Raw genomic sequence first — 25,899 nt, forward strand, 5'->3', positions numbered from 1 at the left:
TATTTTATGGTTTAAAGACAGAAAAGTCAAACAGTACAAAAGCTTATACAGAGAAAAGGAAGTCATCTTCCCCAGAGGAAACCATTTCTACCAGTTTCCTATGTTTCCTTACAGAAGTAATATATATGTATGTCTGTGTAAGCACATATGTACTTATATATTGCCCCATTTTTAATACAAAATTGAAGCACACTTATATACCCTGTTCCATACCTTGTTTTTCCATATATGTACTTACACATTTACTGCTGTAACCGGCAATACTACACTTAAAGCATTTAAAGCTACACTTTAATACTACACTTAAAGCATTAATAATGCTTGCTGTACATTATTATCTTGATTTATTTCTTAACTGCCTCTGTTTTTTATATAAAGCAAGGAAAGACTTTCAGAGACAAATGCAGTAGTCATTGTTCAAGGGAAACTTGAGAAGAGGACATTTGGCCTAAGCAAGTGCTTGCTAATGAGTTTTCATTTTAGAGGAGGTTAGCAGAAGTTTAATTTTTTTTAATTGTTTGATTCAAGTCCAAATACTATGAATTTGTTATTTCATTTAGTTAATTCTCTAATTCTAATGTGCTCACAGTGTCAAATATTAGTGTAAAACACATTCTAGATTTTTTGTGTGTTTCTTATATGTAAGGGGTAAGTGAATTTTAAAAGATAAGCAGATGTTGAATTGTATTTGAGAGTTTTTTTATGTTACATCAGTTGATACATGTGATATTCACAAGAGCTGAAAGAAACTGGGCTTTCTGAACATCAACAGAGCAGTATAGGGGCTACAGCAACAACAGAGGGAATGAAATGCACCTCACGGAACATCAAATTCTAATGACAAAACAGAAACCATTATGAGTCACAAAACAGATAAATTATATCAAATCATAACATGCTCAAATGGTTTTAATACCAGCTCAGATACCCATATTGCAAGGAAGACCACAGACTGATTTAACAGTAACTCCACATGGACTCCTGTGTTTCAAATATAAAACCACTGATTATTGCAGGAACTCACCTTGTTTATAAAATCTGATCAATCCACAATTACTAACTTCTCCTCTAAGACTAACTTATGATTAGCTCCAGCACCTAAAAATCTTTAAGTGTCCTTTCCTACCTTTCCCTTTGAAACCTCTTTTATCCTGGTGTTTTCCTTTGCTCTACAAGTCTTATAAACCCAGGTTCATATGATTGTCAGTTTACTTGGTGGTCTTTATAAGGTAGATTTGAAAAAATTTTTCATTAGACCGCTACTTACTATAATAGAAATAAAACTTTGTAATATAAAGCAATTTTTATTTATTTTTATTTTATATTTATTTAGATTAACATTACTACAGGATACTCACCGCTCACACCTGAGGGAATATGAAAAATATATACAAGATGTCAAGAGCTCAAAGAGTACCATCCAGAACCTAGAGAATTCATCAAATCAAGTTCTAAATTTTAAATTCTATAAAAGCATGAAAGTTTATGTGGATAATTTAATTGACTGTCTTAATAAAAAGGTACATATCTATAAATATGTAATCATTTCCTTTTTATGGAGAAATTCCCTTACAATGTGATTTTTTTAAAAGTCTAAATCCCATAAGTAAATATTTCATCTAGGACTCTTGCTACACATTTTTGACATACTGGAGTATTAAGTGTTCCCTCAATGTTGGACAGTTAGACGTTTTTTGTAATCATTTTGCAACTTATAAATAGCAGTATACATTTTAAAAATTCCATCTGTTTAAGAAAAGTTCCTAGAAAGTAAATTATTAAGTGAAAGGGTCTAAATATTTTTAAGGCTTACGAAACATTGCTAAATTATCCTCCAGAAAGATTGTATCTAGTTTACTACATTAAAAAATGGTTTTTGTTTTTACATATTTATTTTGATCTCAAACAAACCCTTTGTTTTGTTAACACATGTAGTTTTTCTTCTTTTGAATAATTGTGTCCTTTGCCCTGCTATCTTCTTGGTTTATACGGAGGTTTTTTGTGGGGTTTTTTTCCTTTTTTCTTTTTCCAGTATATGGTGAACAGTTCTTTATTGCTTAAAAATTTTAGTGCTTTATCCTATTTGATGTAGGTAAACATTCCAATTTGCTTTGTCTTTTGGTTTTGTTTGCAATGGTTTTTTCACATTAGATATGTTTTTTTGTTTTTAATTTTTTTTTTTTTTTTTTTTTTAATTTTATTTATTTATTCATTTATGGCTGTGTTGGGTCTTCGTTTCTGTGCGAGGGCTTTCTCTAGTTGTGGCAAGCGGGGGCCACTCTTCATCGCGGTGCGCGGGCCTCTCACTATCGCGGCCTCTCTTGTTGCGGAGCACAGGCTCCAGACGCGCAGGCTCAGCAGTTGTGGCTCACGGGCCTAGTCGCTCCGCGGCATGTGGGATCTTCCCAGACCAGGGCTCGAACCCGTGTCCCCTGCATTGGCAGGCAGACTCTCCACCACTGCGCCACCAGGGAAGCCCCTATTTTTAATTTTTTTTATTGAAGTATAGTTGATTTACAACGTGTTAGTTTCTGGTATACAGCAAAGTGATTCGGTTATGTATATGTATGTTCATTTTCATATTTTTTTCCATTATGGTTTATTACAGGATATTGAATATAGTTCCCCGTGATGTACAGTAGGACCTGGTTGTTTATTTTATATATAGTAGTTTGTATCCACTAATCCCAAACTCCTAATTTATCCCTCCCCCACCCCCTTTCTCCTTTGGTAACCATAAATTTGTTTTCTATGTCTGTTTCTGTTTTGTAAATAAGTTCATTTGTATCATATTTTAGATTCTGCATATAAGTGATATCATATGGTATTTGTCTTTCTCTTTCTGACTTATTTCACTTAGTATGATAATCTCTAGGTCCATCCATGTTGCTGCAAATAGCATTATTTCATTCTTTTTTATGGCTGAGTAGTATTCCATTGCGTGTGTGTGTGTGTGTGTGTGTGTGCATGCATGTGTACACCACATCTTCCTTATCCATTCATCTGTCAGTGGACATTTAGGTTGTTTCCATGTCTTGGCTATTGTAAATAATGCTGCTGTGAACATTGGTGTGCATGTATCTTTTCGAATTAAGAGTTTTCTCCAGATACATGCCCAGGAGTGGGATTGCAAGATCATATGGCAACTCTATTTTTAGTTTTTTAAGGAACCCCCATACTGTTTTCCATAATGGCTGCACCAGTTTACATTCCCACCAACAGTGTAGCAGGGTTCCCTTTTCTCCACACCCTCTCCAGCATTTGTTATATGTAGACTTTTTGATGTTGGCCATTGTGACCAGTGTGAGGTGATACCTCATTGTAGTTTTGATTTGCATTTCTCTAGTAATTAGCAATGTCATCAGATGTTTTGAAATTTTTGTGTTAATCAGATTTATGAATCATTCTTTTCCATTATAATTTCTGTTTTTGTTTTATACATACTAAGTCCTTACACTGGGGTCTTAAGTTGTCCTTTTTTTAAAGTAGACTAATCATTTTAAAAATATACTCTACTTTCTGCATTACTTTTAATTTACTTTTAAAATATTATAAATAATTGTATTTTCTGCCCTATTGTTTTAAGTTGACTACCTTTAATATCACTTGGTAGTTACTTTTCTGAAATATCTATTACAATGTAACTTTCTTCATTCATCCTTGAAGAATTCCACTGTCAAAGGCTTGAATCCATAGCATTAGCTATGGAACATCGTTGGAGTTGGGGGGATTGTTGCCCAAGAAATATAAAAATGCCAATTTCAACTAATCACTCAATTCTTCTTGACAGCTTTCTTACTTGTCTGGTTAGGTCTCTTCCGTTCTCTATTTTTTTCAAATTTTACCAGTTTCCTCAAGTGTTCCCTACAGTCTGCCCCTGCTCAGCCTGTGAAAAATAGCTGCAGTCATCATTTCCTCCTTCTCTTTTAGCTCAAAAAAGAATCCTTCTTCTTATCTATCCACTCTTACCATGTTCCTGACTCCAGCCCATTAGGTTTTATTATTTATAGCTGTTTTAATACACTAAGTTGATTTTCTAGTTTTATTAGTATTAAAAGTATTGGAAGCTAGGTCTGTTCCTCACAATGTTCTTTTAATTGAGATGAGATGGTATAAAAAATGTTTCTGTATATGAGAATTGAGCATGTAATGTGCTTATAGATAAATATTATTTTTTATAATTCATTAATGATGACCCACAAAATGTTACTTATATATGTATTTCAGATTATCAACATCCAAGAAATAGAATCAGCCATGCATGCACTCCTTGTAAAACAAGCCATGATCTTTATGAAACGCAGGCAAGATGAATTAAAACATGAATCAGCGTATTTACAACAGTTATCACGTTAGTGTTTTTCATGTTCAATGTGATTTTTTATTCATTAAGCTAAATTATCAGCTAAAAGATAAAAATATTTTTATTCCTGTATAAAAAATGTTTTTTGAGTATTTTCCCACTAAACTTTCACTTAGCCCCTTCCAAAAATCCCAAACCATTTAAGCTAGGGCTTCAAAATGTCTTAAATGCAGTCTAAAACTAAAAAATGAAAATTATAACTTCTAATCACTTAGTATTTGAAACAAAATATTTATAGGACCATTTAATGACTGTTTGGAGATGACTTGACATAAATATGTAGACTGTGTCAGAAATACAACTTTATAAATTTTCCATAGCCCGTCCACAGATTGTTTGTGGAGGTTAAAGAAATTCTGGTGGGTTCAGCATAGAATCATCTGTAAGATCTTATTATATTAATAAAAGATTTGGATGCTTCCCTTCAGTTCTCACACTGGTTTTGTATTTTCAGAGATGTCTTCCATTGATTAAGGTGCTGTCAGGGTATAGTGAAAGAAATGGGACCATAGCATCAAGTAGATGATAAAAGCAAAATGAGAATGACTCAAATACATGACATTCAGTTGGTCATAAATTACAGTACATGCTAAAATAGGAAATAATATGAATGACATATTGGTAATGCAGATGTTTCTAGCATTTGACTATAGGGACAGAAAAAAAACTGGTGAAAACTGCTGAAAAAGAATACGAGGGAAAGAAACTTTATATTAAATTTTGTTACTGTTCTCAAGTGCTGAACTATATTCACCATACAAGGTACATTTTCTTAGACTAGCAAACTCAATGACTGTTAATATTGTGATAGGGAGTTAACATTGCAATTTCATTGCATGATGAAATATGCAATTTAAGCATATTCTATGTGTGTGTCTTTATATATACAGATATGTATATATACCTAAGATATAACTTGTTTTCAAAGTGTTTCACTGTATTTCTTTTGAGAATTTGCAGTATGAAATCAATTTTATTCATTAACAGGCAAAGCTGAGATGTCAACAAATAGAAGCTTGGCTATGGATGAAAAAACTCAGTGGATTTTAGAAGAGATTGAATCTCGAAGGTAACTATATAAAGACTTAAAGCATCATTGAGCAAGTATTTTTTGCTACTTAAATACAATTAACCATATAGTATAAATAACCATAACCTAGCATATTAATTTGTGAGAATGATGTAAAACCAAAATTTATGGTTTAAAGATGCACTGGTATATTTGGATCAGTCAGAAGGAATGGGTAAAATGACATTTGTCAGGCTGGGAATGGCTCATACCTAGAAGCCGGTCCTAATTACATTGTTACCTGCTCTTCCAAATCTGGGTAGGCTATGGGAATGTCTTACAGGAAAAAAGAGGGAGAACCAATTCAGATTAATGAAGCTAAAATGTCAAAAATATTAACATAAAATTGCATGCAAATGTGATGGTTTATTTCTGGGTATTTTAAGTAAGTGATGACTTTACTTTTTGTTTTAAAGCATTTCTTTTCAACAGGAGCTATTTGTTTTTTATTTGTTTTTGGTTTATTGCAAAATATAGGGCACGAAGAAGACAAGCAAGGGTTCTTTCTGGGAATTGTACTCATCAGGAAGGAACATCTAGTGATGATGAACTATCTTCAGACATGATTGACTTCCAAAAAAGCCAAGGTCAGTTATCAAGTTTCTAATGTGTCTTGAAGTATTGAAATGATGGAAAATGCTTTACTGTGATTGCCCTTAATTATTTAAGCTATGTAAAATAGTTGGTAAAATTCAGGAAAAAAGGAATACATTTTTTTTTTGCATATATGACTTGTCCTTACCTCTGAAAAAATGGATAAAATGGAGGAGCATGATGAGTATTCCTGAGTTTTCTCCGTCAACCTTTTTCATCTCCTGTTATAAAGGAACCATGAACATTTTTGGCTTCATTTCCCTACTGCATACTTTCTATATTATAATTTTTAATTTAAAATAATTGAATTTAGTAAAGCCCAGTTTTAGCATTATAAGGTAAAATATGTATAGTTGAGTGTGGGCTTTACAGTCAACCAGATGAGTTCAAAGAGGGGATCTAGTCTGTGTGATCATTGGCAGATTCCTTGACTTCACTATATCTGATATTGTTGTTTGTTTGCTTGTTCTTTGTCTGTAAATAGGTAGGCTAGAAGCACCTACCTTATAGGGAACATAGTTATGATGAAATGAGATAATGTATTTATAATGTTTTGGCATATAGCAGGGGCTCAATAAACGGCAGACTTTACTAGTGTCAATTGTTACTAAACTGTTTTTTTAATAAAACCTAATTTATATGTTAACGTCAAAGGATAATTTTCAGCTCAGTTGATTACATAAGTTATATATAACTATGTTTATAGGAAGCAAACTTCAAGATCATAAACTTAAAATGCATATTATACAGAGACTCATTTTCTTCACAGGTGACATTTTACAGGATCATAAGAAGATTTTTGAAGATGTACACGATGATTTTTGTAATATCCAGAATATTTTATTGAAATTTCAACAATGGCGAGAAAAGTTTCCTGATTCTTATTATGAAGCTTTCATTAGTTTATGCATTCCGAAGCTTTTAAATCCCCTAATACGATTTCAGTTGATTGATTGGAATCCTCTTAAGGTACATAAGCTTAACATGTGAAAAAAATAATCCTGATCACATTTAGTTACTTAAATCCTCTAGTTATCAGGTTAACTATAAAGTACCTTACCTTTAACGTTGGAATTGATAATTTGTGCTTTGGAGTAATAGTCTGCACTCGTCTTTTCTTGGTTCTCACTCTGTTTTTAAGGCTGAGTGACACTTAACATCAGTAAAAGAAACACTTTTTCTTTTAAATCTTCTTCTATGATAAGTTTAAGATCACTCAAAAAAGTAAAGGTAGTATTAGACCTTAAGAATTTTACTGTCTGTTTGAGTGAAATTAAAATAGGTACCAAGAGTTCTGAAGTTGGAGATGACATAATGGGAATACTTGGCTAGGAAAGCTACAATGAAGATGAGGAATTTAAATGAGGATTTGAAGGATATATAGAATTTAAACAGGAAGACAGAGGAAGGAAAGGGTATTTCATAAAGGTACATAGGGAGAAATATTAGTTTAGTAGAGACTGCGTAGATCCTAAATTAAGAGATATGAACTTGTTTTGATAGGTAATGGGAGGCGTGACATGATGAAGGTAATGTTTTAGGAAGCCCTGAGCAACAGGCTAACTTGGAGGCTAGGGAGAAAGAGTTGAAGGTATATACTGAAAGGCTATTGCTGTAGCCCAAGTGCAGGGTGAAGAATTCGTCACGTGGGGTGATAGTGACAAAGGGAAGGGAAAGAAAGTGTTGATTACAAGGGAAGAGAAAGAAAGTGTTGATTACAAGTGGCGTTATGAAGTAAGAATCAGTAAAATACTGAGAATAACCCTAACACAACACATCAAAAAGATGACCCCAAGGTTTGGAGTCTGAGTTATTAGTACAATGGTAGTTCCATTCATAAAAATGGTGACTTTTCAGAGAGGAAAACATTTTTGATGGAAGTTTTACTTTATAGACAATGAAATGATGATGGGACATCCATGTGGATATGCCTGTTAAGCAAACAGAAATGAGAAAATGAAACTCTAGGAAGAAAGGAGAGCTGAAAATAAAGATTTAACAAAGTAAAGGATGGATCCCTGTCGTTTTATCTTCCTCTGCTCTAGTCATGCATGCCTTTAGGCTCTGTGTTAGGGCCATGCAGTGTTCATAGTTTAGGAGCCAAGCTTATCCCTAAGAAAGTGGTAGGTAGTTGGTCGGAAAGCAGCCTAGTTGTTAACCACTCCAGCTGAACTGAGTACTCTGTTACATCTAGCAAAGATCTGTTCATTCAGTTATTCAGCAAATAATAATTGGCCATCTGCTCTTTGTTTAATAATAAGCTAAACCACATGCAAAGTATACATTTGTGCCAATGAGACTTGAGAGAGCCAGAAGTGAATTTTGCGTGAGGTAAGTGTATTTTTATAAACAAAGTCCATGGCTATTTTAACTGCTGTTGTTATAAACGTATATTTTGCTCCTAACAGTACCTGCCATGTAGTAGGCTCTGAACACATAGTGGACATTTCTGGATATGAATGAATGCATGAAACGCAGTGTTCTGTCCTACTGCCTAGACATCATGTCTTAGTCATGTCATCCTGCCTACCCTTGGTGGTCTAGTACTGTATATATTGGGTTAAAATATGGAATTATTCTCCTTTGATCCTTAGAAAAGCTCTGGTAATTACTGAAAAAGTTAACTATTTAAAAATAAACTAATGTTTAAGAATTTATTTATAACTTGGATAATTTTATTTATAAGTTTGATTCCATAGGTCTAAAACAGATGCCATGGTTCATATCTATAGAGGAATTTATAGATAGCAGTATGGAAGATTCAAAGAAGGAAGATAGTTCTGATAAGAAAATCTTATCTACTGTCATCAGCAAAACAATTATTCCTCGACTTACAGGTACTGTTTTGTAATCTTGGTAAAATTAAATTGTTCTTTGGCAAAGTATAAGATTATTAATTTCTGTTACAGTCACAAATTTTTTTAGACTTTTTTTTTTTAATATTTATTTATTTATTTATTTATTTATTTATTTATGGCTGTGTTGGGTCTTCGTTTCTGTGCGAGGGCTTTCTCTAGTTGTGGCAAGCGGGGACCACTCTTCATCGCGGTGCGCGGGCCTCTCACTATTGTGGCCTCTCTTGTTGCGGAGCACAGGCTCCAGATGCGCAGGCTCAGTAATTGTGGCTCACGGGCCCAGTTGCTCCGCGGCATGTGGGATCCTCCCAGACCAGGGCTCGAACCCGTGTCCCCTGCATTGGCAGGCGGATTCTCAACCACTGCGCCACCAGGGAAGCCCCCTTTTAGACGTTTTTGAACACAAGAACTGTAATATGCAGTAAAAATCAACAGATGTTATAATTTAAGCTGATTAAAAATGCTTGTTTGTGCAAGTGATTGGCTATCAAACTCCTGATACTTTTGGATCTTTAGTATTTGTGACATTAGTGTTACTTTTATTTTTATTTTTTTAAATTTATTTATTTTATTTTTGGCTGCGTTGGGTCTTCATTGCTGCGCACAGGCTTTTCTCTAGTTGGCGGCGAGCGGGCTCTAGAGTGCAGGCTCAGTAGTTGTGGCGCACGGGCTTAGTTGCTCTGCGGCATGTGGAATCTTCCTGGACCAGGGCTCAAACCCATGTCCCCTGCATTGGCAGGTGGATTCTTAACCACTGCACCACCAGGGAAGCCCTAGCATTACTTTCATTAGTTACTTTTTTATAAGTCATTTATTAGGGGCACACTTTCATCTCTACTACATGTATTTCTTTCTTTCCCTTAACTTCTCCCCTTATGTTTCTTTTTTTTTTTTTAATTTTTATTGGAGTATGGTTGATTTACATTGTTGTGTTAGTTTCAGATGTACAGCAAAGTGAATCAGTTATACATATCCACTCTCTTTTTGGATTCTTTTCCCATATAGGCCATTACAGAGTATTGAGTAGAGTTCCCTGTGCTATACAGCAGGTTCTTATTAGTTATCAATTTTATATATAGTAGTATGTACATGTCAATCCCAATCTCTTGATTTACCCCTCCCCCCCATCCTCTGGTAACTATAAGTTTGTTTTCCATATCCATGACTCTACTTCTATTTTGTAAATAAATTCATTTGTACCCTTATTTTTAGATTCCACATATAAGCGATAACGTGATATTTGTCTTTGTCTGACTTACTTCACCCAGTATGACAATCTCTAGGTCCATCCATGTTGCTGCAAATGACATTATTTGTTCTTTTTTATGGCTGAGTAATATTCCATTGTATATATGTACCACATCTTCTTTATACATTCCTCTGTTGATGGACATTTAGGTTGCTTCCATGTCCTGGCTATTGTAAACAGTGCTGCAGTGAACATTGGGGTGCATGTATCATTTTGAATTATGGTTTTCTCCAGGTATATGCCCAGGAGTGGGATTGCTGGGTCATATGGTAGTTCTATTTTTAGTTTTTTAAGGAACCTCCCATACTGTTCTCCATAGTGGCTGTACCAATTCACATCCCCATCAACAGTGTAGTAGGGTTCCCTTTTCTCCACATCCCCTCCAGCACTTACTGTTTGTGGACTTTCTGATGATTGCCATTCTGACCGGTGTGAGGTTATACCTCATTGTAGTTTTTATTTGCATTTCTCTAATAATTAGTGACGTTGAGCAGCTTTTCATGTGCTTTTTGGCCATCTGTATGTCTTCTTCAGAGAAATGCCTATGCAGATCTTCCGCCCATTCTTTGATTGGGTTATTTGTTTTTTTGATATTGAGCTGCATGAGCTGTTTGTATATTTTGAGATTAATCCCTTGTAGGTTCCTTCATTTGCAAATATTTTCTCCCATTCTGAGGCTTGTCTCTTTGTTTTGTTTATGGTTTCCTTTGCTGTACAAAAGATTTCAAGTTTAGGGTATTCCCTGGCAGTCCAGTGGTTAGGACTCCCATGTTCTCACTTCTGAGGTCCTGGGTTTGATCCCTGGTTGGGGAACTAAAATTCCACAAGCCATGTGGCGTGGCAAAAGATTTTAAGTTTAATTAGATCCCATTTGTTTATTTTTGTTTTTATTTTCACTAGGAGGTGGATCAAAAAAGATCTTGTTGCAATTTATGTTAGAGAGTGTTCTGCCTATGTTTTCCTCCAAGAGTTTTATAGTGGCTGGCCTTACATTTAGGTCTTTAATCCATTTTGAGTTTATTTTTGTGTATGGTGTGTTTCTTCTTTCTTTAAAAAACATTACTACATTTCCCTCACATCTGCCACTAGCACTCAGAAGCCCTTGGGCATTGATGCTTGTGCTTCAGTCTGAAGACTTGTTTTATCTGAAATTGTACTTGATAAGGATCTGTTCCACCATGTCACTGAGAATGGATTCTGACAGCAAAGTCTGCAGAAGTCTTAAAAGATGAAGCAACTTACTTTATATTGCTTCTCAGCCAACTTGACTATACTTTAAAGATTTTTCTTCATATAACTTGCAGTGCAATCATGGGGTATCTTAGAAAGATAGTACTTTTAACTATTTACTTTTAGCTATTAAGCACTATTAATGATAGCATAGAATATATGTGCCTCATTTAAGTACTCATCTGAAAACTCCAAATATTTCACTTACAAGTAAACAGTTCCTCAAATAAGTAGCATTATGAGAAATTAATACTGTATATTTATTCTCAAGTCCTATCCTGGACCTTCTTCATACTCTTCATGAGCTCCCTGGGTAATTGCAGACTCTCCTCTAGTGCCATCTCTATCTGTGTTGCTCAGTATGGTAACCACTAGCAATATGTAGCTATTAAAATATAAATTTCAAATTAGTAAAATTAAAATTCAGTTCTCAGTCACACTAGTCACATTTTAAATCTTCAATAGCCATATATCACTCATGGCTATCATATTAAATAGTGCAGATGTAAGATGTTTTTTCCATCATCACAGAAAGTTCTTTTGGATGGTACTATTCTGCTTCATTTTAAATCAAAAAGAACTGGAAGAACAAGTCCAGATGTCTTCTTAGAGCACCAGATCTCTCTTATCAAAGTACCTTCTGAGTACATCTACTTGACAACTCAAACTCCACATGCAAAATTATACTTGTCATCTTTGCTGCAGACCTGCTCCTCTTATATTCCTTGTCTAGAAAATGGTACCTCCATCTACCCACATATTCAAACCAGAACTTTCAAGTCATCCACTCCTCCCTTTTTCTTACCTCCTTATAGAAGCAATTGCCAAGTCTGTTTTTTTTTTCCTTTTTCTAACCCATTTTCTATACAAAAACCATGGTGATCTATCTAAAATATGTCTGATTCTGTCATACCTCACGTAAAACACTTTAATTATTCTTAACTGTCTTTAGGACAGTCTAAACTCTTTAACATGCTTTCCAGGCCTTTCAGGATTTTGTCTCTGTTTAGTAGTGCTTTAGCCCCATCTCCTGCCAAGCTCGGTTCCTTCTTCCCCTCATTTCCACCTCTACTGGACTTCAGCTATATTCTCCTTGGCCTTTATATCTTCTACCCTCCATCCACTTGACAAATCCCCTAACTCTACCTCTTTCATCTAGCTAACTTCTCCTCATCTTTCAGAACTCAGTATGGACATCACTTCTAGGAACTGGATTAGGCATACCTTTCAGGATTCCTGTAGCACTCTGAACTCATACTTAGGGTGGCATCTACACATTTAATTATAATTGCTTACCTAAACTTTTGTATTTGCCATTAGACAGAATTGTTCAGAGGCAGTTACCTAGTCTTACTTATTGCTTTGTTTCCTGTCGTTAATGCTAGGCACATAGTAGGCTCTCAGTATTAGTTGACCAAATATTTCTAAGGTTATTACAAGCCTAAACTTCTAGACGCCTGAGAAATCACTGTTTTATATTTGACTTGGGGTGTTTCTTTTTAACCTATTTAAATTTTAAAAAGTTATTTAACGTGTATTTTACAAGGGTCAAGCACAGTTGTTACTTCAGTGTATACAGCAATGAACAAAATAATAATCCCTGCTCTCATGGAGCTTACATTCCATGAAGAAGACAAATGATAAACAAGATAAATAAATAAAATCTAGAGTACGTTGGTTAAAATGGCCAAGGAGAAAAATAAAGTAAGGGAAAGAGATACAAATTATGAAAGAGTAGTGCAATTTAAAATAGGTTGGCCAGGGAAAGCTTTCCTGGGAAGGTCACAAATGAGCAGATTCCAAAAGGAAGTAAAGAAGTGGCCCATATGAATATCTGAGGTAACAGTATCCAAGGCAGCAGAGACAGCAAGTACAAAGGCCCTGAGGCAGGAGCTAGCCTGATTTGCTTGAAAAACAGCACATAAGCCAGGGTAACTTTAGTAGAATGAGCAAGGGGGAGACTAAGAAGTGGTGAGCAGGATGAAGTGTCTGTGTCATATGGGGCCTTATAATCATTTGTAAGGACTTCTACTTAAGTGAAAGAGTGAGAAGCAGTTGGAGAGTTTAGAGCAGAGAAGTGACAAGATCTGCCTTAACATTTTAACAGAATTACTCTGGTTATTGTGTTGAGGATGAACTGTAGGCAGACCAGTTAGGAAGCTTTTGCAGTAATCCAAGCAACAGATGATAGTAGCTTAGGCTTGAGTGTTAAAAGTGGAGGTGTCTGGAAAGTGGTTGAATTCTGTATAAAGTATAAATATAAATAGGAAAGAGAAGGTAAGTGACCTGAGTCCTGAGGTACTCCAGCATTTAGAAAGTCAACAAGATGACAAGCAAACAGTAAAGGAGACCAGAGAGGTAGGTGGGAAACGGGAATAGTATCCTGGAAGCCAAGTAAAGAAAAGTGTTGCAATTGTTGCTGATAAATCAGATGGGGAGTAGAATCAACCATTAGATTTTACAAATGTGAAGGTTATCTGTGACTTGGTAAGAGTAGTTTAGGAGAATAGTTGGAGGTAAGGCCTAACTGAAGTGAATTCAGGAGTTTGAGGAGAGAAATTGGAGATAGGAAGTTTTTTGAGTAATTTTGTTATAAAATGAAGGAAAGAAAGAAGGCAGCACTGGAGGGGAAAGTAGGGTCAAGAGAGGGATTATTTTTAATACAAGAGAAATAATTGTAGAGTGATAGAAAAGATCCAGTAGAAGTGAGAGGGCAGAATTCCAGGAACAGGATCTTCAAGAAAGCCAAAGGGGTTAGGGTCTTTTGTACAAATAAAGGGTTGGCCTTGGCAAGGAGTGTAGTGCTTTGTCCATAGGAATGGGAGACAAGTTAGAGTTTATGAGCACAGGTGCTGGTAGTTGTGTAGATGCTGTAGGAGGAGCTTGTGGAGCTTCTCTTCTGATTGATTCTATTTTTCTCATCAAATGGGGAAGTAATCAGCTGAGAGTGAGAGCAAGTGTGGAGAAAAGAAAACATAAGAAATAGTCACCTGGAAGAGTAAAGTCCATTAACTGAGAGCAAGGGGGAAGGATAAGGCAGGAAATAATTGTCTAGGCCACAGGGAAAGAGAATGGATCAGGGAAACAGAATGTGATTGCTGGGCAGCATTAAGGTCTCACTGGAGTTTCATGGTGATCAATTTAAAGTGTATTTTTTTCCAGCTATGTTTTAGCTGCATGGTTGCAGGCACAGATGCTGTGACAAGGTGATTTAACTAGGGTTGCAGTTGAGCCAGACTGCAACAAAAGAGAGTGTATGCAAATACGTAATGGTACTGATTGTCATGGATTTTAAACCACATAAGGAGGGAAGTAGTGTTTGCTAAAGGCCTCAATTGTTTATATGTGATAAGCAAAGCTTAGTCTAGTAACTAAATTGTGCACCACCAAAATTTTTGTTTCAGACTTTGTAGAATTCATTTGGGATCCCTTGTCAACCTCACAGACAACAAATTTAATAACACAGAGCAGAATGATTCTTGAAGAACATTCCACTTGTGAAAATGAAGTTATTAGTAAAGGCAAACAGGTAATAATTTCTAGAATTATGAATTTCTTGATATATTTGTAAATTAATATAATTTATTATAAATCTTTGTTTACAGAAGATGCAGAAGAAGTAATTATCAGAAAACTATTTAGGGAAAAATATTTAGGATTGACCATTTTTTGCTCTTTATAATTAATAAGATGAAAGAATACACCTTGATATTTCTGAACATTCTTACAGGAATGGTAGTGCTTATAAAAGGATACACATACATTCAATAAGATCCAGATTATTACTTTCATTCTTATTAGCTTATTTCTCTCTGTTCAGTGGTCTGCTTTGTGTTCTCATGGCCCAGCCAGCTGTCTTTCAGGTTTGTGAATATACATTGGCCCTGCAGAGACAAAAAGGCATAAATACATTAGTGCAAATTCATTCCTTCTAAAAGAAAAAAAAACTAATTACCTTTGTTTTTTGGCAAAAGTCTAGTAGTATTATGACCTTACTTTAACAATGATTTTAAAACTAGGCTAACATTTATTATATTAACTAGTTTTCTATAATCTGCCAAAGTTGAGAACAGTAATCTCTTTGAGGATTCAAGCTTCAATAGGATAGATTCTCATCTTAGCATAATTTAGAATTGAGTTTCACTGAACATAAGACATAAAGAGGAAGGAACTTTTTAGAGGCTCTGTTGAGAGTGTTGAATCTTACTCTTATTGTAGTACTCTTTTTTATCATTCTGTTTGTTGATAATAATATTGTATACTCATGCAGTTAAATAAGTAAACCAATCTTATGTTGAGTTTTAAGAGAATTAAGAGAGAGATTGACAGACTGGAGGGTACCCAGAGTGGAATAACCAAGGTGGTTGAAAAAGCAAGGAGACATGTCATATTCATATTTTGAACACCAGTAAGTTTTAGCACTTGGAATTGCTGTCATGAAGGAGGGAAGCTGTAAGAAATAAGAGGGAGAATAGGGATACTAGCACGATTCTGCCTTTAAGAAGCATGTTATCTTAGAGGAAACAAGATAGATGTACATAAACTGTTATTTCAAATAGGAAGTAAGTGGGAGTGACAAGGAACACTTGTTTATCTAATTCCTACTATGTACTAGACACTCTGTTAGGTCTTATTCCTGTATCATCCCACTTAGTCCCAGCAATCCTATTAACAACGGTGACAGCTTAATCTTACAGTTGAAGAATCTGAATCTTGAAAAGTTGTTCACAGTAAAGCCTTGAGTCAGAACTAGGATTTGTACCTTGGTTAGTCTTACTTTAAAGCCCAGGCTCATCTCACTGACCACATTGCCCCCCCCATGAGTGGCCCAGATAAAGGGCTATGAAACCTCAAAAGAGAGGCAGGAGAGAGAAATTACTTTCTGCAGTGAAAGAATTTTTGTTAGATGTGGCATTTGAGCAGGGACCCTGAAGGAAGGAATAGGATTTGAACAGTAGCAACTGATGGAGTAAGGGCATTTTCCACTTACCTCCAACAGGATAAAAACATGTGAAAATCATGCATGAATTAGAAAGATTCAACTTAAAAGAAGATGTGCATAGAGATAGTGTTTATATTTGAAGAAGGAATAGATTTATTCTGTGTTGTTATAAAGCATAGAACCAAGATTAGTAGGTTAGAGCTACAAGGAAGCGGCTATATAATCCTGTATTTGCTCTCTATGTGGGATTATTTAATTATAGCCCAAATGTAAATAGTGCTTTGCCATTTTTTAAACACTTCCACATTTTCTCATTTGATCCTGACAACCTTGTAAAATGTGTTGACTTTAATTGCATTTTACAGGTGAAGAAGCTGGGGCACAGAGTTCCAAGTCACTTTTAAAAGATAAAAGTGGCAGACCCAGCACTTTGTAACCACTAAAGTCTTTCAACCGTGTTATGGATTCACTCATGAAGTTTTTATACTGGTAATTTTAATTCTGGAAGCCCTCCCACTCTGAATGTTGAAAATGGGGTCTTTGCATTCGTAGGAGACTAGAACTACATCAGGACTTTTCAACTTTGGCACTCTTGACATTTGGAACAGATAGTTCTTTGTGGGAGGCTGTCCTATGCATTAAGTTCCCCTGGCCTCTACTCACTAGATGCCAGTAGCACTCCCCCGTCTTGACAACCAAAAATATCTCTAGACTTATAAAATATTCTGAGGCATGGCAAAATTACCCCTACTTGAGAATCAGTGTACTATGTAATATTCCAGGTTAGTAACACAGTTTGCCAGTGAGCTCACTCAATTTTTTTCAGTGATATTTAAGAATTGAAGAGAATGAGAAAGGTTCCAGAAGAACAAGTCAGACAGCATAGTTCCTGATTTTGAAGTGAAAAGCAAATGATTCTGTAAACTAATGTCTGGTGAGAATAGTTTTGATTCTGGTTAATGTTCTAAAATAGATTATTACAGAGATGGATTACAAGCACTTAAAATAAGAAAGCAGTGTTTACTGTAATCTTTCATTGATGGGGTTCCTAAATACAAACAACTGTTTATCAAAGCATATTCTTCCATATTATCTCAGTTACTTTCACTGATAAATAAGGAACTGTACAGGTACAGTAGATAATGTATTTAAATATGTTAAGATTTTCTTATAGATCAAATGGGAAAAGATATGGTATAGTTAGATATAAAGAAAACTGGTAGAGTATACCTAAAGAATACTGACCCATAGGGCCAGAATCTTCTCAGCTTTGTCCTGTTCAGTATTTTTATTGAACTGGATGAAGATGTAAAATACATGCTAATAAAATTTCTCAATGCTGAAAGCTAGGAATTCTATCATAGATCTATGGATAATAGAATTAGAATCCAAAAGAATTTCAAAATACTGAGAAAATGGACTGACTCTCAAAACATAAAATGTAAAAGGAATATACATATGTCCTACCATTGTGTTCAAAAATTCAACTGCATAAATAAAAGATGGGAGAGGCACAGCTTTGAAGCATCATAGGTAACACAGAGAGGGATTATAATCAACCGTAAACCCAATATGAGTCAACAGTGTCACTTGAGTAGCAGAAAGACTAATGGGAGTTCATCCTACTAGGTGTCTGCTCTTTTGAGTAAAAATGTTGTATGTGCTTTCCTCACAAGTAAGACTTCCCTGGGTATTTTGCATTTAATTTTAGGTTAAAGTATATTAAATGGAGAGTGTCTAAGATGGTATGGGAAAGAGAAAATGTAGAAAAGTGAGATATCAATCTTAAACCTGAAGAGTTTTCATATGGAAGGATGATTAGATTTGCTCTGCATGATCCTGAGAAGTAAACCAGGACCAACGTATGGAAGGTGTAGGGGAGAGAAGTTTGTTTCTCATTAACTGAAATCTAATAGTCAAAAGATGCCTGAAGTTATACACAGCCTCAGGGGATAGTGCAAGGGTTGGTTGACCGGTTAGTGGAAATGTGAAAGTGACATCAGATGAATGCTTAGATAGATTAGTAGTTTTCAGATTTCTTTTTCTATCCACAGAAACTTTTTCAAATACAGTCTTACACACCCCTGTACACAGACACACACAAAAGTAATGCTGCTCTTGCTGTGGTGAGCACCTACTCTCATTCTCCCCTGAGGGCCTCAACATCTGCCCATGCCACCCAGGATTATCACTATGGATATGCAGAGCATCATAAAAACTACTAGCTAGAGCTTTTAAGTGCCTTTTCAGAGCTGTTTTAGAGTCTTTATATAGTGCTCGCTTCAGCAGCACATATACTAAAATTGGAATGATACACAGATTAGGATGGCCCCTGTGCAAGGATGACACACAGATTCGTGAAGCATCCCATATTTTTATCATGTGTGTGAAACTTTTGAAAATTGTAAAGCATTGTAGAATTCAAAGAATCTTTCAATAAGAAAATAATAAAATAAAAATAAAGTCTATATACAGAAGTGTGTGTAGTTGTTAAAACTTTACTCTTTAGAGAACTTGTTTTTTCCACCAAAGGTATTTTACTACTTGGAAAAGTTAATGAGCTCCGAGTTATAAAATATGTGAATTTAAGTTTTCTTTTGTTTTAAACAATTATTTGGAAATAATGGCAACTTACAGAAAACTCTCATGAATAAAAATAGCATATTCATAGGCCTTTTACCCAGATTGACCTGTCGTTAATATTTTGCCCCATTTGCATTAGTATTTGCTCTCCCATTAGATATACACACACACACGATTTTTTTTCTCCTGAACACTTTGAGAGTAAGTTGCGTATTTGCTAAGGATAGTCTGTTACATAACCATAGTACAGTTAGCAATTTCAGTAAATTTAACAGTACTTAATCTACCATCCATATTCTACTTCTGTCATTTGACTCAATAAACTCCTTTATAGCATTTTTTAGAGAACTATTTTTAAGAAACAAAAATTAATATGGAAATATTTATCAAGGCTGAGATTCAAAATCATTTACATTAAGTGGAAAAAAATCAAAGCATAATTGTATTTTAAAAGAATTCAAAATGTTTGAGAGAGTAAAAGAAAATTGAGTTTTTATTTGTTTTTAATGTTAATATTGATATGCAGCCATTTGAGGAATATGTTACAGATATTTAAGTGAAAAGAGAAACAGGACTTCAGTTAGATATACCTTTTATGAAAAAATATATTTGGTTGAATTCTACATTTATGAGTAACTTGCTTAGTATAGGGTATATGACAGCTTAATTTGTGCTACACACATTGTCACTGACTTAAAAAAATAACTTTCCCTCTAATATGTAGTATGCTGTTTCCATTTTTCAAATATGGATTCCTTTTTTAAGTGTAAGACCAGTATCTTATTATAGAAATTTTTATCCTAGTACAAAGACTGATACCATTGTAGGATATTTTCAGCCTACCTTTTATTTCAGAATTATAATACTAATGGACATGTACACTCGTATCCTACTTCTTCCACTTAAATATTAAACATTTAAATTTGCATGTTACTACAGTCTTCATAAACTTTAGCTAAATACTTCATGCACTGGATGGACATAACATGTCCTTAAAAGTTCCCATGATTCAATGTTTTGGTTATTTTCAATTTTTGATATACAAACAATAAAATGAGTTTGCCAAAGTGAATATACTATGTCAAAGGATATTGACAAACCAGTGAAGAAACTGTATTTAAAAAGCATCTACAAATCAATAAGAGATAGAACCTAATTTAAATTAAAAAAAAAAAAAAACAGATATGTAGACAAGCAGCTTAATTGGGTACTTTGCAAAGGGGCATATCCAAATGGTAAATAAGAATATGAGAAGATGCTCAACATCACATTACTCAATAGGAAAATAAAAATTAAAACATAATAAAATATGACTACATACCAGAATTGCAAGCATTTAAAAACCCTAAAAATACCAGGATTTAGTAAGGGTGTAGAGAAACAGGATTTCTCATACATGGCTAGTGGGAATATAAATGGGATACCACTGTTTCAGAAAACAATTTGGCGTTCTGTACAAAGTTGAACATATAAACATGAACTGTATTCCAGCAGTTCCATCTCTACATATATCCATTAGAATTGTATACCTATGCATACTAAAAGACATGTTCTACAAGAAGTTTTATAGCAACATGATTCATAGTAACCCCTAAACTGAAGACCATCAAAATAAATGTTCCATCATGCAACAGAATATTGTGCTGCAGTGAAAAGGTACCAACTACTGCAGCATGCAACAACATGGATGAATGAAGTTCTCTTGTACCTAACTGATAGTTATTTTAACACCTAAGTCTGTGAGTGTGTACAAATTTGCACTATTCTGTTAAAATTGCTTCTTTTGGTAAACACATTTCTACCTGTAACTATCAGTGATGCTTTTAATTTTTTTTTAAAATAGGATTTACTTAAACCCATTGTTTCAAGAATGAAGAAGGCAATAGATGATGATGTTTTTATTCCTCTATATCCAGAGAGGTAAGAGTTGCTAATTTCTAGATTTTATGAAATAGTTATTCCTGCAATACAGATTTATTTAAGAGTGTAATGTAGAAGAAACTAACAGTATTAAGTGGTTTCAAAACACACATACCTATTAAGATGCAAATTGAGATTTCAACAAATATTTTTCAGTCACCTTTTATATTGCCGTGTATGATGTCTGGCACTTGGACATAGGTTTTAGGGGTTTTTTTTGGTTGGGGGTGGTGGTTGTTTTTTAATGATATTCCTAAGAACATGACAGTTGGCATGGCAGAGTGGTTAGAAACACAGATTCTGGAGCCCAGATTCACCATTACTAGATATTTGACCTTGGGCCTTTCTGCGCATCAGTGTCCTTGTATATAAAATTGGGCATTAAATTAATGCCTGCCTCACAGGACGTTGTGAAGATGAAGGGAGTGCTCAGAACAATGCCTGACATGGAAAGCCCAGCATAAGGCCTGGAACATCACTGAGGGGCCAGAAACTGCATCTTTGAATTCTATATTTACCTTTAAATGATCAAACAAGTAGTATTTGATACATATTCTTATATTTGCTAAGAAGGCATCAGTTATAGTAATGGACCATGAACTGAAGCTGTAGAGTACTTACAGGATGGAAGAGCTGTATGGAAAGAAAAGAAAGGAACTTCTAAGCTTGCTAGTTAATGTGAATCCTGAAGAGATGCCTGCATGTAAAAATTCCCCCCCTGTAAGGTTTGTAATATTTTAGATAAGTAATATAGTCCCATGGTTAAAAAGTATGAATGTGTATTTTAAAATTTTGTTTATGTTTAAAATGAAAAGTCTTACTCCCTCCCATTCCTGACCTCCATCCATCCAGTTTTTGCCCTTCCTTCTCTGGACACATACATGCATGCAAGAATGCTCAATGTTGGTAAATTTTTATACCTTTTCAGAATTTCTTTATGCAATTAGAATTAAATACTTATAGAATTTTAATACTTACAATGCAATTAGAATTAATCTTATTTTCCTCTCCTTTTTTATATATTTACTTATAAAGTAAGTATATTGTAGTCATAACCATTGTTTTGTACCTTACTTTTTTGACTTAGTACATCTTTGAGATCTTTTTATGTCGTCACATAAGTTGTTTCCTCAGTCTTTTTTAAGCTGCACAATATGCCATTATGTAGATGTACTGTAATTGATGAGCATGTAAGCAGTAAACCATTACTAACAAGGTTGGGAATAATTTTATGGACATATTATTTCTGTACATGTGGAAATGTATCTGCAGAAGGCATTCTCAGACATGGATTTATTGAGTCAAAAGTGTGCATGCATTTGTAATTTTAGTAGATATCACCAGAACACCTCCCTTTATATTCTGTTAAGGCTTAGTTTGGTTGATTTAAAAAAAAAAAAAACCATTCAGTTTTTTAAACTCTGTTTCTGAAAGATGAACAGTCATTTGCATTTTCTTCTTTCTCTTTCTTTTGCTTCAAATTAGTGCTGTAGAAAACAGAATGTCACCACATTCAAAGTTCCAAGAAAGACAGTTCTGGTCAGGTCTAAAGGTAAGCAGAAAACGGCAGAAATAAAAATAATTGTTTTTATTTTTTAAAAAGTTTACTATAGAGTGAAGATCAGCAAAATTCTGTAAAGGACCAGACAGTAAATATTTTAAGCTTTGTAGGTCATAAGGTCTCTGTTGAACTGTTCAGCTCCGCCACTGTAGTACAAACAGTTATAGACAATATGTAAACAAATGAGCGCATGTCTTCGGTTCAGTAAACTTTACTATCATTTAAAATTATAAAAACCATTCTTGGGACTTCACTGGCAGTCCAGTGGTTAAGACTCCACGCTCCCAATGCAGGGGCCCAGGTTTGATCCCTGGTCAGGGAACTAGATCCCCCATGCCACAACTAAAATAGCCCACATGCCACAGTCCCTCGTGCTGCAATGAAGATCCCTCATGCCGCAAATAAGACCTGACACAGCCAAATAAATAAATAAATATTTTAATACATACATAAATAAATAAATAAACATTCTTAGTTCACCAACTCTACAAAAACAGGCAGTAAGCTGTATTTAACTCACAAGCCATAGTTGTCTCACCCCTGGTCTAAACGATACAGGATGAAGTCGGTGCTAAGTCAGTGGCAAAGGAAGGTAAGGAAAAGATGGATTCAAAAGATATTAGTTACGTGTGAACAATGTAGGGTTCTAGTCAAGTTTTTGACTTTGGCAACCTGGTAACTTATCATGACATTCTTTGAGGGCGTTGGAGGGGTTACAGGAAGAAGAAAAGGTTTGGGAGGAGAGATAAGATCTGTTTTGGACATGGTGAATTTAAGATATCTATGGGACAAATGGAGGCAATTGGATATATGAGTCTGAATTGCAGGGGACAGATCTGAGCTGGAGATTTGGGAGTCAACCACATATAGGCAGTATTTGGAGGCATGGTCATGAATAACAACCTCTGAGGAGATTGCATGAAGCATGAGAAGAAGGCTAAGGATAGACCCTTGGGAGATAGTGAGATAAGAGGTGGGCAGAGAAAATGGAGTCTTCAGAGAGGCCTTAAGAATGAGTTGTGAAACTAAGAATGGTCATAAGAGAGTGGCATCAGGGAAACTAAGTGAAGGGCTTTCAAGAATGAAGACAGAGTGTTAATGCCGCTGAAGAGAATTGGAACGAAGACTGAAATTTTTTTACTGGATTTGATGATGATAAGGTAATGGGTGACCTCAGCAAGAACAATTTTGATAGGGTGAATCAATACTTGTCATGTGGTTGAGTCAGGAAAAAGGCTTTTCAGGAAGAGGGAGCAACATCAAAAATGACATTGTGAAAAGGCATTGCGTATTAGTACAATTGGATGTAGTTTAGCACCTAGCGTGATAAATATATTACTGGAAAGAAAGTGGAAGATACCATAAAATTCACAGAAAGATCTGCATTTAGAGGAGGGAAATGCAACCCATGTTACTTTTATTAGATTTTCTTAAAAGTATTTTACCCAAGGTATCTCCAAAGTCACAGATTATTATTAATCTTATTTTCTATATTAGAGCAGTGAGGTTCTCAGGTTTGATTGATTTCTCAAGGTCACACATTGGTAACAGTAGCACTGGCTTTAACAGCAGTGCTTTTATGAATCCTGAGGTCCTGCGGTCTTGTATCTGATGGCCCGAGCCTCCAGGAGAGTATGGATTGAGAAGGAAGATTATTGATCAGGAAAGGCTCCAGCAAGGTAATTTGAAATAGATTTTGAGCGGTTGTCCTAAAAAAATGAAAATAGGATGAACAAATATATGGAGGTTGGAAAGAATCAAGTGTTTATTCAGAAATGTTTTCTGTTGATTCTAAAATTGACAGTTCCAACAGTGCCAATTGTAGTGAGAGCTTAAAAGAGTTTGACCAACTTTTTATGTTTGTTGGATACTATTACGGTTTTCCTTTGGAGAAAAGGTACATAGTCACTTGACATTTTATTGTGTTTTAGCTCTTCCGCAATATTCTTCTTTGGAATGAACTCCTCCCGGAAGACACCTTGCAAGAGCTAGGACTAGGGAAGCTGCTGAATCGTTATCTTATTATAGCTCTTCTCAATGCCATACCTGGGCCAGATGTTGTTAAAAAGTGCAACCAGGTAAGTTGTATAGAAACTGATTCTAATTTTATCATTTTTAAAATTTAGTTATTAAAATCAATTTTGTAGCAAAATAATTAAAATTGTGGTACTCACATTAACAACAAATTAATTTAACAGACTAGAAACCCAGAAGAACCCAGTATTTAAAAAAAGTATACTGGTTAACTGTTTACAAAATGAATGTTAGATCCTCACCTCTCACTACATACCAATGTAAATTACAGGTGAAGTAAAGAATTAAGTGTAAAAATATGAAACTATAAAATATTGTACTAAGAAGATAAATGACTATACCTGATGTTAAGGGAGTCCTTTCTGAACTTAAAAGCAAAAATGGTGAGAAAAAATAATAGATTTGACAAAAATATAAAACTTCAGTAAATCAAAATTGTATCAGGATTATTTGATTATTGTTAAAACTGGAAGATGGGTTCATTGGGCTCACTATACTTATTCCTTCTCCTGTTGTTTATGTTTGAAATTTTCTATAATGAAAAGTTAAAAAGAAAGTTGAAAAACAGAGAAATAAGTTACAATGCATAACGAGGCTAAGTACCCACATTTTTAAAAAGCAGTAAACAATTCAGATATTCTTATTGAAAATGACCAAAAGACATGCAACATGGTGAATTGCCTAATTCACCAAAGAAAGAATATGCAAAGATAACTTCTGAACATGTGGAAAATATTAACAGTACTAATAATCAGAGAATTGCAAATAATATACTAAGGATATTGTTTTTACCTGTTATGCTGGCAAACTTTTTGCTGTTATTTCCATTATAATTCCCAGTATTGTCATAAGCACAGGGAAACAACAGCCCCACATCATTCCAGGGATACCATTCATCTAGAACGTGTGGAGTGGCAATTCTGGGAAATAGTTTCTGCACTGTGGAAAGAGGAATACAACTCTGGAGACTATTTTGGAATGATTGATATAAAACCTTTAAAGTTTATACCCTTTTACTTAGCAGTTTTACTTCTAGGAAATTATCCTATGTTAAAAAATCAGACGTGCATAAAGGTTTCTACATACAAAGAATATTATTGTAGCATTATTTATAATAGAAGACAGTTGGAAAGAATCTAAATGTCTAAAAACATTAGTGTCTATCCATAAGATAAAAGTCATGAGGAAAATTTTTTAAGAATGTGGGAAAATATTTACATCCTTAAATAAATTTTTTAAAAATATAAATATATATGTAACGTTATTTAGCAGTTCCTAGACAACCTCCATTTTTCTAGCTGTGGTTTTTATTTCATGTAGTTTTTTTTTTTTTTTTTTAAAGTGGTAATTATGTCTCTGGGCTGCTTCAACTTAATTTATTTATTTATTTTTGGCTGTGTTGGGTCCCCGCCTCTGCGCGAGGGCCCTCTCCATCTGCGGCAAGCGGGGGCCACTCTTCATCGCGGTGCACGGGCCTCTCACTATCGCGGCCTCTCCCG

At 34.8% G+C, this 25,899-nt stretch overlaps 1 protein-coding gene and 1 non-coding gene across 5 annotated transcripts in view; both read left to right on the plus strand.

Moving 5' to 3' along the window:
• Positions 1 to 25,899, plus strand: part of GCFC2 (GC-rich sequence DNA-binding factor 2) — a 72,028-nt gene that overhangs the window by 43,194 nt on the left and 2,935 nt on the right. For 2 of the 4 annotated variants that reach the window (XM_036873525.1, XM_036873526.1), the window contains exons 6-15: positions 1,334 to 1,520; positions 4,228 to 4,351; positions 5,351 to 5,432; positions 5,910 to 6,019; positions 6,796 to 6,995; positions 8,713 to 8,863; positions 14,765 to 14,889; positions 20,729 to 20,805; positions 22,291 to 22,357; positions 24,298 to 24,444. In XM_036873525.1, the coding sequence (XP_036729420.1) occupies positions 1,334 to 1,520; positions 4,228 to 4,351; positions 5,351 to 5,432; positions 5,910 to 6,019; positions 6,796 to 6,995; positions 8,713 to 8,863; positions 14,765 to 14,889; positions 20,729 to 20,805; positions 22,291 to 22,357; positions 24,298 to 24,444 (1,270 nt within the window). Of the gene's footprint in view, positions 1 to 1,333; positions 1,521 to 4,227; positions 4,352 to 5,350; positions 5,433 to 5,909; positions 6,020 to 6,795; positions 8,358 to 8,712; positions 8,864 to 14,764; positions 14,890 to 20,728; positions 20,806 to 22,290; positions 22,358 to 24,297; positions 24,445 to 25,899 lie in introns of those variants that run through there. The other 2 variants (XR_005022431.1, XM_036873527.1) reach the window with 2 other exon arrangements.
• LOC118906552 lies at positions 18,576 to 18,679 on the plus strand. The gene has a single exon (XR_005022533.1). It is a non-coding gene; the product is annotated as a U6 spliceosomal RNA (small nuclear RNA).

The sequence above is a fragment of the Balaenoptera musculus genome, chromosome 13, assembly GCF_009873245.2.
Source record: "Balaenoptera musculus isolate JJ_BM4_2016_0621 chromosome 13, mBalMus1.pri.v3, whole genome shotgun sequence".
NCBI classification, from domain to species: Eukaryota; Metazoa; Chordata; class Mammalia; order Artiodactyla; family Balaenopteridae; genus Balaenoptera; species Balaenoptera musculus.